This window comes from Acanthochromis polyacanthus, chromosome 17 (assembly GCF_021347895.1).
Source record: "Acanthochromis polyacanthus isolate Apoly-LR-REF ecotype Palm Island chromosome 17, KAUST_Apoly_ChrSc, whole genome shotgun sequence".
Lineage (NCBI taxonomy): Eukaryota > Metazoa > Chordata > Actinopteri > Pomacentridae > Acanthochromis > Acanthochromis polyacanthus.
In genome coordinates, this window is record NC_067129.1 from 35,925,481 (window position 1) to 35,941,445 (window position 15,965).

At 38.5% G+C, this 15,965-nt stretch overlaps 1 protein-coding gene across 7 annotated transcripts in view; it reads left to right on the forward strand.

Annotated features, from left to right (window-relative positions):
• Positions 1-15,965, forward strand: part of gria4b (glutamate receptor, ionotropic, AMPA 4b) — a 343,099-nt gene that overhangs the window by 225,038 nt on the left and 102,096 nt on the right. For 6 of the 7 annotated variants that reach the window (XR_007937136.1, XM_051937658.1, XM_051937655.1 and 3 more), the window contains 3 exons: positions 325-492; positions 2,780-2,884; positions 7,847-7,957. Coding sequence is in view for 6 of the 7 variants with exons in the window: in XM_051937658.1 (XP_051793618.1) it covers positions 325-492; positions 2,780-2,884; positions 7,847-7,957 (384 nt within the window). In the remaining variant the exon portion in view is untranslated. Of the gene's footprint in view, positions 1-324; positions 493-2,779; positions 2,885-7,846; positions 7,958-8,798; positions 8,853-15,965 lie in introns of those variants that run through there. The other variant, XM_051937659.1, reaches the window with a different exon arrangement.

Here is a 15,965-nt window from a genome sequence, read left to right on the forward strand (position 1 = left end):
AGAACATTTTGCCTGTCCAGCTAAATCAGCATTTAATTGGCTTCATACCTTTTCCGGTGAGTGTCCCCCTGAGCTGCAGACACTCAGAACAGTCAGAACAGCAGGGCGGCCTAAGGTAACTCCTACTGCCATTCACAAATCACAAAATCTGCCCCTTCTGGGTTTTATTTCATTTTAATAAATCTAATAGAGCATAGTTTAACCATGATTCGAGCTGCAGAGCTTAAAAGTGGAGGTTAGGTTGTTTTTTTCATGTACAGATAATCCAGCTGTGTGCACACACTGTAACACCTGCATCTCTTTCCACCTCTTTCTGCTTTGTAGTACACCTCGGCGCTGACTTATGACGGGGTGATGGTGATGGCCGAGGCATTCAGGAACCTGCGCAGGCAGAAGGTGGACATTTCCAGACGAGGGAATGCCGGTGACTGCCTCGCCAACCCGGCCGCACCATGGAACCAGGGCATCGACATGGAGAGAACCCTCAAACAGGTGAGATCCAGAAGACACTGATCATGATGTGTCAAAAAGATTCATAGTTGAAATATGCAGGTTTCAGTGAGGATGCAGGGTAGAATGCTGGAATCAGCATGTGTACCATCTTTCCACATGACCACAGGTGTTAACAATACGAGAAAATAAACAGTGATTTTATGTGTTTTAGATATTTTCCATTTTATACTTCTCTCCTGTCTGCAGTTCAGCAGAAAAATCCTTGATTTTTTTTTTAATGTGACTGTTGACTGCCACCAAGTTAAATATGGCTTCACAGTTACACTGAGGAGTGCAGAATTTTTTATTTTGCCGTGTAAATACATATAATTACACTAAAAAAAAAGCATTCTGGTTTTAGTAGCTTGCTATCATAATGTGAATACATATAGTATTTGTACTTGTACTGTTCCCTTTTTTCCCAAAACATTTCAAAGTTTAAAATAAAAGAAGAAATCTCCTTCTCCTCCCCTCCAGAGTTAGCTCATACATTGTAATTATAAAGCAGAAGGAGAACGCAGGGGGTTGTGTTGTCTTAATCAGTGCTTGCTGTACTCGCATATCTTTTGTATGTTTCAAAAACAGCCTTCATGGTTACATGATGGAGATCAAAAGAATGGACCTCAATCTCCATCTGTGTAGTCCAAATGTTGTTGTTGTTTTTTTTTTGGTGATTTTTTTTAAATCAGAGGTTTAAAGATGTTTCTTCCCCAAACAAAATACACAAAAGTAAATGTCTGGTAAATCAACAGGCATCATATTAAGTGAGAAAAGATTATTTAAAAAAGTAAGCAATACAGAATGATTGAGAGCCTTACTGCATTTTTTTCCATTATATTTTGAAATGCCACCTGAATTTTATGTTTTTAAGACATTTCCACCATAAATTGATGCAGAAAATGAACAAATTGATCTGTAAAAATTCACCAGACTGAAGGAAATTACGTGTTTGATGCTCAAAATGTCCTAGAGGAGGATCAGTAGCATCAAGTTAATGTGTCCAAACAAAACCTACACACATAGATCTATATAGCATAGGTTTTGATTCATAGTTCAGCATTAGATTTCTGGATGTATCGAGCATGGTTAGACTTTAATTATTCTTCCCCGTGTTTCATTTACTAATACAGAGCAGCGGCTGGTTGAGAACAGAAGGTTTCCAGCGGAGATGTGTTTGTTAGGATGTGTGTTATTGAGAAAGAGAAGCTAACTGACATATTCTCAACTCGATTCATGTTGCATTCACTCTGATCTTCACAATTGTAGCCCCGACATGTAGTTACACTTTTGAAGAGGCGCTTAGGTGCAGCACAACCCCTCAGAGCATGCGCAAGTATAATTGAAGCTCTGCTCTCTGAAAGCATTTCTCCCAAAATATTGAACTGTTGAGTTAATGCCCTCCAACCAGTTGAAAGTGTATTTGAGTCACATGATGCTCAGTGAACTCTATGGAATGAGCAAAACAATCTTTCTTTGCATCTGTTTGCTACATAAGAGTCACTGACTCACTACTTAATGTAAAGCCTCTTTTAGAGATTGATTGAATGGAAACTATACTGACAGTCAATAGAAACTTTGAGGTTGAAATGTACGCAGAATTCTACTTGTAGGGGGGTTGTAATTATTCATTGTGGATTTACTGATGATCTAGTGCCCTGGTAGTTGAGATAATGATGAGTTGTCATTTTGTCATGATTCATTGCACATGGGTTGGTCACTGCAAAAGTGAACCAAATACACACCAAGCAATACTCAGTGAGTATCTGCACAATTTGAGAATGGGTTTTGAAGGCCTATATAAAGGCCCAAAAAAGGCCACCATTGTTAGTCCAGTGAACAGCATCATGCCGCGTCTATCACATGAACAACGTCTCCGGGCACTGGGTATGGTGGAGGCCGGTTTGAGCTACAGTGATGTAGCCAGGCGTATGGGCTGTTCCCAACCCACAATCAGAAGCCTGGTCCAAAGCATGCACCGACGGATTGCTGCCTGCATCGAAGCAAATGGAGGCCATACTCGATATTGACTGTTGTGACTTTGTGTTTGGCAGGTGCCGTTTTCTTTTGTGAAATTCTTTATTTTGAAATCATTCTTGAAATTTTAGATTTTTGTTTCTGTATGCCAATATGCTAAACAAATGATTCATATGAAGAAAATCCAGTTTCGGGCTTCAAAATAAAAATTATGTTGAAAAATATGGTCTCAAAGTTTTTAATGACTGTCAGTGTACTTGCCTATCCTTGTCGGCTACTTCATGTCCTGTTGTTTTTGTGTTTGTGTGTTCAGGTCCGGCTGCAGGGATTAACAGGTAATGTCCAGTTTGACCACTATGGCCGCAGGGTCAACTACACTATGGACGTGTTTGAGCTGAAGAATAATGGACCCAGACGGGTAAAACTTCACACCCCATTGCTTTCATTTGTGTTGTGGATGAGTCTCTGTCTAAGTGAAGTCAATAATACTGTGTATTTTAGCAACAGACTGTATACAATCAGTGGTTTCAGCTTCTACAATTGTACCAGATGGGTTTCCTGGTGATGCAAGAGATGTGCACACAAATGGTTCCCAAAAAATTATGCAAAATTGAATGACATTACTAGGAGACTAATCTGCGGAATTTGTAAAATTATCAGCTAGAAAATATTTATTTTATTAAAGAGCCCATGTTGTGCTTTTTCAGCTTTTCCCTTTACTTTGGTGTGTTAGAGAGATGCTTTTTTTGCCATGTAAAAGGTGCAAAATCCACACAAAAACATTCCATCTTACCTCCCTGAAACACCTCATTCTAAGTCTAGACATTTCTTCCTTTACTTGTCTATGTCATCATGTCACATATTTGCATATAACCTGTCTAACAGCTAATTTTACCCTCAAACTAAGAAGTTCCTGTTTCGAGCTGCATCCCTGCACTCATAGATCTCTTGTTATAATACATAACCATCATTATCTTGCATTTGTCAGAGCAGCTGACAAATCAGAACAGACTGAGCTTTTCGGAAGGAAGATCTTAAAGAGCTAAAATTAAGAATTTCACAGTTATAAGAGGGTTATAATGCTGCAGCAGTGTATATTATTAGGGCTACAACTAACAGTTGTTTTTTTGTTTTTTGTGGTTGAAAAATCTGTTTATTTTCTCAAATAGTTGATTGTTTATAAAATGTGATAAAATGTCTTTTTTTTGTCCACAACTTAGATATTGTCTTTATTTACTGTCATAAAGTATCAACCCGCCCGGCAAACAGGCAGACGGGTCCCCCCACATAAAGAGCCAGGTTCTGCTCAAGGTTTTTTTCCTCTGTTAAAAGGGTGCTTTTCTTGACACTGTCACCTTTAGGCTTGCTCTGGGGGTCAGGCATATGGGTTCTGTAAAGCATCTTGAGACAATTTGACTGTAATTGGCGCTATTTAAATAAAATTGAATTGAATTAAATTGAATTTTATATTGAGGTTGAAAATTAGACTGAAAGTGAATGTTTATTTTGAGGTAAGACAGTATAGTTTTAGTATCTTAAGGACATGCATTGTAATGTTTATTATTTTTGTAGGAATTTTATATACTCTGCACTTTTAACCAAGTGGTCAGTTGATATTTTCAGACAGCAGAGCGAACTTTACATAAAGCCATAGGTAGTACATAGAAAATGGACGCAGTGACAGTGATTAGCAATTCAGTTTAATTGATTCAATTTGATTCAATTTAATTAATTAAATGTAATTTACAAAGTAAACATCATGCTGTATTGAAGGAGACTTGAAACTAGTGATTGGGGTCATAAGCTTATTAGAGAAAGGTTTATTGGGAAAACAGATCAAGGAAGAACTCGGGACATTTTCTGATAGACTTCTGTGCAATTGGACTTGTTTTGCAAGCAGATATGTTGCCCCCTGCTGGCTGTTTCGAATAATGCAGATGCTATGCTATCTAGCCAAGAGCTGACAGAGAAGTCACTTCTAAACAGTAATTTTACTGGCTTCCAACAAGCTGCTTCATTTCCACATACTAAAAAAAGCCTCTTTATGAATGACCATGACATTGTGGAAACTTGAGTGCACATCCTTGACTATCTGTACGCAGGGAACCCATCTGTATTTTCTTACATGTTTAAAGATGTGAGCAGACTGCTGTCATGTGAGGTTGACATGATGCAATATGTAGTGTGGCATTTTCTATTATCATAAGTAGGTGGTAAAAAAAATGCTTCAGCCTCTGCCAACGTCTCTGCTTCTGGTATGAGAGGATGGATGTCTGCAGATGAAATTCAGGGGAAAATGGAAAAGGAGAGCGAGAGAGAGGGAGTACTTGTGAGAGTGATGGCGAGAGGATGAAATGAAATAGAAAGCAATCAAGGTAGCGGGGAGGCGAGGAGGAGGCCGAGAGGAGTTCCCATCAATCTTCTGCTGCTTTGGCCTGTCGTCCTGCAGCACAGCGAGGGTCCTGTCAGGACACACTTGGTGTTAGTGTGTGTTTCAGTGTGTTTTGGTGTGAGTTAATGTGTGTTGGTGTGTGTTTGTGGGTCACAGCTTCTCTCCTACATTTTCCATGTCCCTCAATCATCTCAATGCCACACCACAGAGGGGGAATCAGCCAGTCATAGCCCTCTGTCCCTGGCCGCTGACTAATGGCTGCTCCCAAAGCTATAAGATCAATACACCAGTTTAGCACAATACTGCATGCAGTTTATGTTTTTTTTTTCTGAAACTGCCATCCAGTGCCATGCAGCTCCTCTTCTTCAGTCACAAGACACTTCTATTGTGACCACAACATCACAGTTTGTGTCAGTTCCAGTCGGTCACTTCGACCCTGAAGGATTTCTGGATGATGATGTCGCCTGAAATAGCTTTTGGACAAAAACAAGCATCACAACATTGATCTTGAAACAGGCTTCTTGCACAGGGGAGTTTTAAATCCAAAGGCCCAGGCATTAATTCAGTATCGCTACTGTGTTTAAGTGGCCTCACACATGATGTGATGACACTTTAATGTGCATATGACAGTCTTTTCTCTGAGTGCTCCTGAAGGGAACACTAAAGGAAAATCACCAGCTCCAAAATAGGAATTATTGAGCATAATAACAGCAAGAATTTTTAATGCAACTTTATTAATTTAGTCAAGCATTGTAGACATTTTGTTCATCAGATGCTCAGAAATATACACCAAATCCTCAGATTTGTCTTCACTGTCAAAGCTTTCATCTTTCAAAGCTTAGTTCCGAGCCACTATAAACCATTGCATGAAATGTACAGTGTAAATTGACTAAATTTATCAATAACTGGACAGTGAAATTTCATCCGTTGGTGGAGACGATGCAAATAAAAGTTCTGTCCAAAGCCTTTAATGAACTTTGATAAGACTATTATAAGAAATACTATTAAAAAAAACAGTTACTATCAGAAAATGTACACAATCGTTCAAAAGTTTGGGGTCACTTAGAAATGTCCGTATTTTTGAAAGAAAAGTAGTTTTTCAGTGAAGATAACATTAAATAATCAGAAATACAGTCTAGACATTATTGATGTGGTAAATAACTATTCTAGGTGGAAACAGCTGATTTTTAATGTAATATCTACATAGGGGTACAGAGGAACATTTCCAGCAACCATCAGTCCTGTGTTCTAATGCTACATTGTGCTAGCTAATCGCATTGAAAGGCTAATTGATGATTAAAACACTTGCACAATTATGTTAGCACATGAATAAAAGTGTGAGTTTTCATGGAAAACGTGAAACTGTCTGGGTGACCCCACTGTATATATATTTTAGAAAAAGTAAGTTGTATAGAGAAAAAATGCATTGCATTTTGAACAGTCACCTGTTAAAATATTAGGACAGATTTTTCAATAAAATTGTGAAGTTTAGTCAGGTGATGTTGTCAGAGCTTATATGTAACCTAATTCTGGAAGAAAACAACAAGAAGTTGAGAAAAAAATAAGTTTATACAATTCCTAATGATTGAAATTGATGGTGAAAGTTAATATTGCACCATCTTCTACCAATTTTTGTCATAATAGAGTAAAATGTGCTACATGTTTTCAAGAGTGTTGATCTGTTCTTTAGCACATGATGACACTAATCTGATGACTATATGACTGCACTAATCTGATTTTTCTATCAGGCCGATGTATTTTGCACAACTTCTCATGTCGGATTAGTGGTGATCAGAAGCCATTTATTTAAAAGCAGGTGTAAATGATTAACAGTAGGTTGACTGTAAAGCCGATATATCCCTATGGAGCCATGGGATTTTTCCCAGCTCTTGGTGAAAACCACACCACTGCTACAGCTGAGATTGGGAAATATAAAATGAAAGCCCAGAAAAAAATATAATAAAAGAATATTTCATCCTTGTTCAATCAAAATCAAAAATATTTAAACTTTTCTGCAATGAAAAGTGAAATTAAGACATAGTTGTGGTTAAGGGGCAGCATGGCTCAGTGGGTAGAGTGACCGTCTTGCAACCGGAGGGTTGGTGATTCAATCCTTGGCCTGTCGAGCTCATGTCGAGGTGTACCTGAGCAAGACACCGAACCTGGTGCTCCTGGTGGGTCGTGGTTAGTGCATTGCTTGGCAGCTTCCGCCATCAGTGTGTGAATGCGATGTATTCTGTAAAGCGCTTTGGGTATCTTTCAAGTATAGTAAAGCGCTATATAAATACAGACCATTTAATTATGATGCAACGTGATTTTTTTCAGCCATTTCCCTCCTAAATTAATCTTCTCAAAGTGTTTGGCTGCTCATAATCACATAGTTACGTCACTATTGTTGGACTCTAGAACAAACCTGCATCAAAGTCCTTAAATTCAGGTCTCACCACTTGGCAGCCATCTTGGTTATTTCAGTTATTTTAAGCTGACAAGATCAGTTCACTATCTAAATGAATGGTTTGAGTCAACTGCAATTTCAGTGATAACCAGTACATACAAACTACATGTAAAAGTCATATTTAGATTAAAATGCTTTAAAAATTTGGTGTCTTTGACCAAAAGGTTTTCCCCAAACATTTCCAAACACCATGCTTGCTTCAATGCATGTTTTGAGTAGACATTGACTACAGGTTCTTTTGACGTTATAGAATTCTCCCATAGATTTCAATTCAGCGTCTCTGTCTACCTAAAACCAGGCTTCTCATTTTCCTTTGCGTGAAAGTAAGAAGTTTATAATCTGCTGTCTAAGGATGCTTGGATGCAGGACGGACTCTGCTTTCCTCCATGTTGTTTCGACACTTACATCCAATTCATGTGGGATTGCATCAGCAAGAAAGTTTCACTAAAATGACAATGCATGAGTTACGCATTTGGCATCATGCTGCTTGTTTCTGCAAATTTGTCGTATCTTATACTTTGTTTTTTATGCAGATCGGCTACTGGAACGACGCTGACAAACTGGTGCTGATCCAGGACTCTCCGCTGCTTCCAAATGACACTTCTGGCATGGAGAACCGCACTGTTGTAGTTACTACCATCATGGTAAGAGACCGGCATGTACTCACCAACACAGACACAAACACACACAGACACTCACGCATGCAGTAATACTCTTTGCAATTTGTACTGCTGTGAAATGTTATTATGTAGTGCCTCTGCAGTCCACATTGAGGCACGTTTAGTGGCGACACATCAGACATCTGACCTGAAAATCAAAAAAACTCCAACACTGACCAACCTAATAAAATGTGGTGGTCTGCTGCACTGTTACGCGTCACACTTGCTTTGTAAAATGCTTCCGCAGTCTTTTACTTTCGAGAGTAAAATACTACAGCAATTTGGAAGTTATTTTACTAGTTATTGAAACCGTCAAAGCCTCTTTAGCTGTAGAGGTTTTAGATATAGTTGCAAATTCCATTTTTAGTTCCCTTCAAAGGCCCTTATTTTGTATGCCGTGACTGACTCGAGTTCAGGGATAACATGCTTTATTACGATTCCAGTTAAAAAAACTCTTAAAGAAATGGGATTTGTTTTTATTAACCAATAGGAACTTCAATAAAATGTCATACCAGTCCAGAACTAACTGCCGTCACTTAGATGGCCTTTTATTGCACCAATAAAGCAGTCAAATGGCTCTGCACCCAGCTGCCGTTACCGCAGCTTTTCTTCTTATTGCAGAGATTAGAATTTATAAAAAAACAAGCACAGAATTAAAACATTTCACATATTGAATGGCCTTTGCATGGCATGTAGCAGTGACTCTAAGTCGGCTGACTATGACTGTAGCAGCCAGATGTTGAGCGTACATGTAGCAGCTGAGTGGAGGATGGAGGAAAGTGGGAACGGAGAGTCTTAGCTCAGCACAAATCCTCCCTCTTTTCAGCCCCTGATGAGGAACCCCATTTTAAGAAACTGACCCCCCCACCGCCCCCCCCCCCCCCCCGCCCCCCCCAGTTGGACGCAAGCAGGATATGAAAGCCCCTTATTGGGAGAGTGATGGACACAACAAGCCTGACCCAAAATGAAGCCCTAAAGACACTGGGCGAGAGGAGAGACATGGCAGCTCTGTTAATGGACACCCTGTTCAGAAAAATCTGAACAAGAAATGGAGCCACTCAGAGCCATAATGGAGCCCCTCGAAAGGAAACTGAAATGCAAATGGAGGGGAAAAAGACGGTCTTTTTTTCTGAGGATGGACATCCATTGAGGCCCCAAACAGCACAGTGTCTGTTTACTAGCATAAGCAAGCCTCCTGCTACACCTGCGTGTGTGTCTTACATTGTCATGCCCGGTGTGTTTATGTGGCCGATCACAGCTTGAAACTCATCCTGGTTTGAAATCGTGATTATTTATTTCATTTTTTTTAATGATCTATGGAGCTTGAACTATGGAGTGGCAGATTATGAATATACATTATGTCTAACTGAATTCCTGTTTGCTCTAAATCTGTCACTTTCCCTGATTACCTGATCTACCGTACAGTATATTACATTCTCAGAGGGCTTCCTGTAAGTCTTAAAACAGCTTAGAAAGACTAATGCGCTCATTATCATCCTAGTTCATATCCATCACGCTTTTATGCAGCATGATATTATAGTTACATTGTGACGCTGGCCTTTCATTCCTGCTTTTAATGTTTGTTCAGCGTGTTGGTGAGAGTAATGTTTGCTTAGCATAAAGTTGATGAAGCGTCCCGCTGTTTTATCGCATCCATGCTGCTGTCTGCGTCTTAGGAGCCATTGAATGTGTTGGGAAACTGTAGCTGAGCCCTGGTTTTGGTTTTTACGCACAGCAGTGAAATCAGTATTGATATTTATCATGTCATTGTACGTAGATTTAAAGGCTTTTTCTTTCTTTTTTTAACAATGTTTTTATTTTATTTTGCAATACTCATTACAGTGCAGATAAAGTACAAGTACGAGTAATTATCCAATAAATGACACTGTAACAGTACTTGCATCCCCGTTCCCCCACAACACATAAACATACAATCTCTCTCCTACCTTTACAGCTTAAAAATGAAAAAGTATTTAAAGTTTTTACACTGTTGATACAAAATACAAAATGATGGTAACTTAGCAAGAAGTAAATAGAAAAAAAAACCATGAGTGTACAGATATTAACAAAGAATAATAACAGAATTAACCTGAATTCTCCAACTGTAGGAGCTCTGCTATTTCTTTCTTTTTTATAAAGTCACTAAATGGTTTCCAAATTCCTTCATACACACCCAGTTTATTTTTTAAAATATATGTTATTCTTTCCATTAACATACAATGTGCCATACATTTGATCCAAGCTCCTATTGTAGGCACCACAGTTTTTTTCCAGTTCAGAGCTATCAGCCGTTTTGCCTGTAGTACAGCAAAATTAATAAATGCATATTCTCTATCTCTCAGGTTAAAGTCTGGTGGATACAAAAGTCATAACAGGATCAAATGAAATATTTACTGACAGAATAACCAAGATTTTGTCTATCACCTCCCTCCAGAATTTCTTGATCTCATCACATTCCCAAATACAATGTATAAATGTTCCCTTAGCTTCATTGCATTTGAAACATGTATCAGGTATATCATTGTTATATCTATGAAGCACGACAGGGGTTATGTAGGTCCGCATTAACCAATTGTATTGGAGTAATTTTAAATCAGTATTGGCTGTTTGTGATTGTGCCTCCTTACAAGCTGTGGTCCAATCATTGTTTGAAATGTTCACTCTTAACTCTGCCCTCCATGTGTCAAGTTTGGGTCCTGAAGATTCATGAGAACCAGATGTCGGCTAGTTGTATATTAATGAAATCCAGCTTCTGTTAATGCAGTTGTTAGTGATAATTTCCTCCAAAGGTGTAAGTGTAGGGATTGTTCATGACTTGTTTTGCATAGCAGAAATAAAGCTCCGCAATTGCAAATATTTGAAAAAGTGTTTCCTTGGTAAATTAAATGAGTGAGACAATTCCTCAAAAGACATTAAAACATCTTCCTTATACAGGTCAGATATTTTAATTAACCCTTTCTTTGCCCACAGTTTAAACCCAGCATCCAGCTTGCCTGGTTTAAATGAAACGTTACCCCAGATTGGGCTAAATTGTAACAAGGAATTTAATATTTCCATGTGTCTCTTTACCTCGCACCACACATTAACCATGTTCAATATTATGGGATGAGCTGTATTTTCTCTAAGGTATTTTGATTCAGCTGAATATAAATATAAATTTAGTGGTATTTGGGCATATTGTGCTTCTATGTCCATCCATGGGGTCATATTGACGTCAGAGAAATAAAACCACAACGAGGTCAGCTGTGCTACGAGGTAGTACCAATAGAGGTTTGGACATTTCAACCCCCTGCGTCAAACGGTAGATACATTAAAGATAGATGAACTCTGGGGCGTTTCTTATTCCATATAAATTTTCTGATGAGTGGTGTTATTTTCTCAAACATTCCATCAGGTGGCGGCAAAGGGATATTTTGAAATAGATATAAGAATTTTGGTAATATATTCATCTTTAAGATATTAATTCTGCCTATCAAAGATATAGGTAATGACATCCGTCTTTCTAAGGATTTATATACTGAGTTTAATACAGGCTCATAATTTATTGGTGGTATGTTTCGTAATTGAGCTACTAGTTTAATGCCCAAATAGGTAAAACCAGTTGAAAGCTTAAAAGAGGATAGATGTTGATTAGTGTTATGGCCCTCATTTTCATTAAGCAACATAAGTGAAGATTTTGAAGCGTTCAGTTTGTATCCAGATATATCACCAAACAGACCTAGTAGATCTAGTAATGCAGGTATGGAGGCATCTAATTGTTTTAAAAATAAGATTACGTCATCTGCGAACAGTGCTATTTTATGAACTTTGTTACCAATTGTAATTCCTTGTATTTGCCTGTTAGTTCTAATTGCGATTGCTAATGGTTCTATAGCTAGTAGGAATAAAAGTGGGGAAAGAGGCGAACCCTGTGGACAACCTCTTGAGATATTGAAAGGTTTGGATATCACATCATTTGTTAGTACCTCCGCTACAGGGTTAAGATGTAATAGTTTAATCCAATTACAAAATGAATTTCCAAATCCAAATCGGGTGATGACATCAAAAAGGTATTGCCATTCAACTCTATCAAAGGCTTTTTTAGCGTCAAGTGATAGGAGAGCCGTATCTCTTTCTCCCTTTTGGTTGTAGAGAATTTTTAAAACACGCCTTACGTTGTGAAACCCTTGTCTACCCTTTATAAACCCATTCTGATCATCCCCCACAATGTTTGGAAGAAGTCCCTCTAATCTCTTTGCCAAAACTTTGCTGAGGATTTTTGTGTCTGTGTTTATTAAACTTATAGGACACATATTCTCACATTTTGTACTAGGTTTCCCTGGTTTTGGAAGTAGGATAATCAAAGACTGCCTCATAGAGTCAGGCAAGTATCCATTACAGTAGGATTCTACATACATCTCGTATAAGGGGGTTATCAATTTGTCTTTGAAATGTTTATATAAGTCAATTGGAAGGCCGTCCTGTCCTGCAGTTTTTCCTGCTTTCAATGCACCTATGGATTCAGAAATTTCGGTTGTACTTAATTGTTTGTCTAACATATTTTTACTGTCCATAAAAATCTTTGGAATATTTAGTTGGTCTAAGAATTTGATCTGGGTATCGATATTGATATTGTATTCTGATTTATAGAGATTTTCGTAGAAGTTTCTACATTAATTTCAGCATTAATTTCCAATGGTTCGATAATGACGTTCCCATTTACACCTTCTAGCCTTGTAATTGTCCTCTGTGTTTGTTGTTGTTTAATGTTCCACGCAAGAAGCCTACCCGGCTTTTCCCCTTGATCGTAATAATTTTGGTGAAGTCTCATTAAGTTTGCAGCAGCCTTATTAGATGTTATCTCATTATATTGAGTCCTTAGCAATAATAACTGCTGGTGCACATCATTGTCACTCTGTCTCTCCTGAAAACTCCTGTTTTCAAGAGTCTTAATTTGGAGTTCTAACTCTCTACATTTTGCCTGCGTTTCTCTTGATCGTCTGCTCGTATAGCTTATAATCTGACCCCTAATGAATGATTTACAGGCTTCCCACCTAATAGTGGCGGAAGTTTGGGATGTATTCATTTCAAAATAAATGTCAATTTGTTCACCTAAAAATCGTAAGAACTTTGAATCCTGCATCCATTTTGTTTGAAATCCCCATTTAGGGGGTTGACGAACCAATTTTGGCTCCACATAAACCATAGAGACCGCTGCATGGTCTGAGATGATTATGCTGTTGTAGTGGCATCCTCTAATATTGGAAAGGAGTTCTGCTGACACCAGAAAGTAATCTATTCTAGAGTAACATTTATACGTACTAGAGTAACAGGAGAGCTCTTTCGCTGATGGGTTCAAATGTCTCCATATATCCACTTTCTTTTAGGAAGTGGTGGAGTATTTTTCGGGATTTCGTATGAGTGTTATCCACTCCTGTTGATCTATCTTTACTTGGATCCAGGACACAATTGAAATCCCCAGCAATAATGTTTTTACCAAACAAAGTTGAGATTCTCAGGAATAAGTTATTATAAAAGTTAACATCATTAGTATTTGGTCTGTATACATTAATTAGATTAATCTGTGTTGACAGGATACAACTTTGTATAATTAAAAATGTACCATTAGCAGTCTTTCCAGGATTTTGCGGGCATTTTTCGTGATTGTTGTGGCCGAAAAAGCCTGAATTTGCGGCAGCTTTTCTAAAAAATTGCGATAAAAGTTGCAATGTTTTAAGCTTATTTATTATGATGAAATTGCGGGAGACAATGACAACTGCTAAAGAGCTGCATTTTTTGCAGCTTGTAGAACATGTTTCAACACTGTAATTGACAATATTTATTCCGAAATTAATTATTTTGCGTTCCAACCCATTTCCACAGAAGCTGGCACACCATGGTGGGACATGAGCAGCAGCCAGATACTGGTTTAACATGACGTGGTTGGTAGATTTGCGGCACAAAATGCTAATTTACTAGTGAATTAATCATATTCTGACATATCTGTTAGTGGCTTAAAAAGTTAATTTCACATCCTGGCACACACGTGTTCACACACACGCTCACGACTTGTCACGTCAACTAACAAGCACAGCACTGAGAGAGTGCAGTCCTCCTTCTGCATGTGTACATGCCGAATCGTGTGACCTAAATATGTAGCCGTCGACGGGAATTGATGGGACTCAGAGACACCCCCACAATTTAATCAGTTGTTCCTATGCCGCTATGAGATGCTGTGCCGCTACCTCAATGGGAAATCCTTAACAAATCCGTGGATCCAAACTTTAAGCCGTATCACTGCCGAAGTCTAATCACTTGGTCCTTGTGTCATTTCTGACTGACCCTGAAAACTTCATTTAAAGCCCTGAGTCTGTTTTTGAGTGATATGGTAACAGAGGAAGGATTCACAGGCGCTGAGAGACATTAGTATCGCACATGTCTGCATCTTCAAACCATAAACAAGGAAGTGAATTTGGTGACGTACGTGCATTAGGTTTGTGCTGGGGACTGCTTTGATTGGTGGAACTCACGCGAGGCGGGCCAAAATTGCTGGAAAGTTGCGGTGATTGAACAAAATTGCAAGGCCGCGCAAAATTCGCGGAGATTGGTTGATTTCCCGTGAATTCGCACGATCGCAACATCGCGAATTCCTGGAGGGACTGCATTAGGATCTTCAGTTACTCTCTCGATTTGTATTCAAATAGATTTATGTATTAATGTCATTACACCTCTGGCGTTAGTAGAATATGAGGATGCTATGACATGCCTTGGCCACCTATTTTTTATCTTGGAGATCTCATTAGTTGACAAATGCGTTTCCTGCAGGAATACTATCTTGGCTCTTTTTCTACAGCAGAACGTTACCAAACTACGCCCCTGGAGCCTCCTTTAACTTTAACTTTAAAGAGTTTCTGTATTAGAGCAACAGCCGAAGGAGAAATGGTAAACATAGTCATCGATTTTCTTTCACATTTATGTGATTTATGAGATCTAAACTGAAGTACAGTCAGAGAGTCCAGGATGCAAGTGGGATCAGGACAATCTGTTCGGTAACCACTTCGTAGTTTTTTTTTTTTCCCCCGTGAGCTTTGTTTTCTCTCGTCTTGTTTTATTTTTGAATTATTTTCTTGCTCTGTTTAGCTGTTGTCCTAGTCCTGATGCCAGACTTTTGGTAGTTAACCTTGTTGTGATGTCAAGTTCTAAAGCCGTGCTCGCACCACAGGACTTTAACCCTCTGAATCCGAACAGTGTCTGGGTGTTTTTACTGCTCCTGTCACATTTTTATTCACTGTGGATTCACTTTTCACTGCAATATAAAGTCCTGCACCTCTATGGAAACAGCACATCCATTGTTAAAGGTAGAGAGAACTCAAAAATGTCATCTGTGCAGTCTGACACAGTTATAATGCCATAAAAGATGAGAAAAGACTAAACAAATGTTGAATTTCTTTGAAAAAAATACACTTAAATCAACATGTGCAGCATTTTTCCAAGTGTCCACAGATGTTTCCAATGTGGAAAAAACAGAATGTATAGATTTTTTACTGCTTACATTTTAATTTGTTTTCACATGTCCCCTCTCTTTCACGCGTCCCCTTTGCTCTGTGTAAACACATCCTGCAGTTCAACGTAGTTTAGCTCACAAGTATTTGAATTTTTGACACACAGTTGCTCGTCACAGCTGAGTTACTAATGGCTTAATGGTAGCACAGAAGAGCTTTGCATTCATAGTTTTTTACAGAATCTGGGTAATGCACACGTTTTGGGTTTTTTTGCAAAGCTTGAAATGCATTTAGAAAAAAAATAATTTTGTGAAAAAAAATCCTGATTTTTAAGCTTAGATGTAGTTAATTTTCCAGCCATGTCACTGATGAGTAGTTTGAGGGTCACTGGAAAATAGAAAATGCAATGATTCCTCCAGTTTTTAGGGTTTGTGGCTCTGCTTAATGGTGTAATTTTGGTGATTATTTAAAGATTAAATGCCTCTCACACCTGCCAGTGGGTTTTAGGGGTT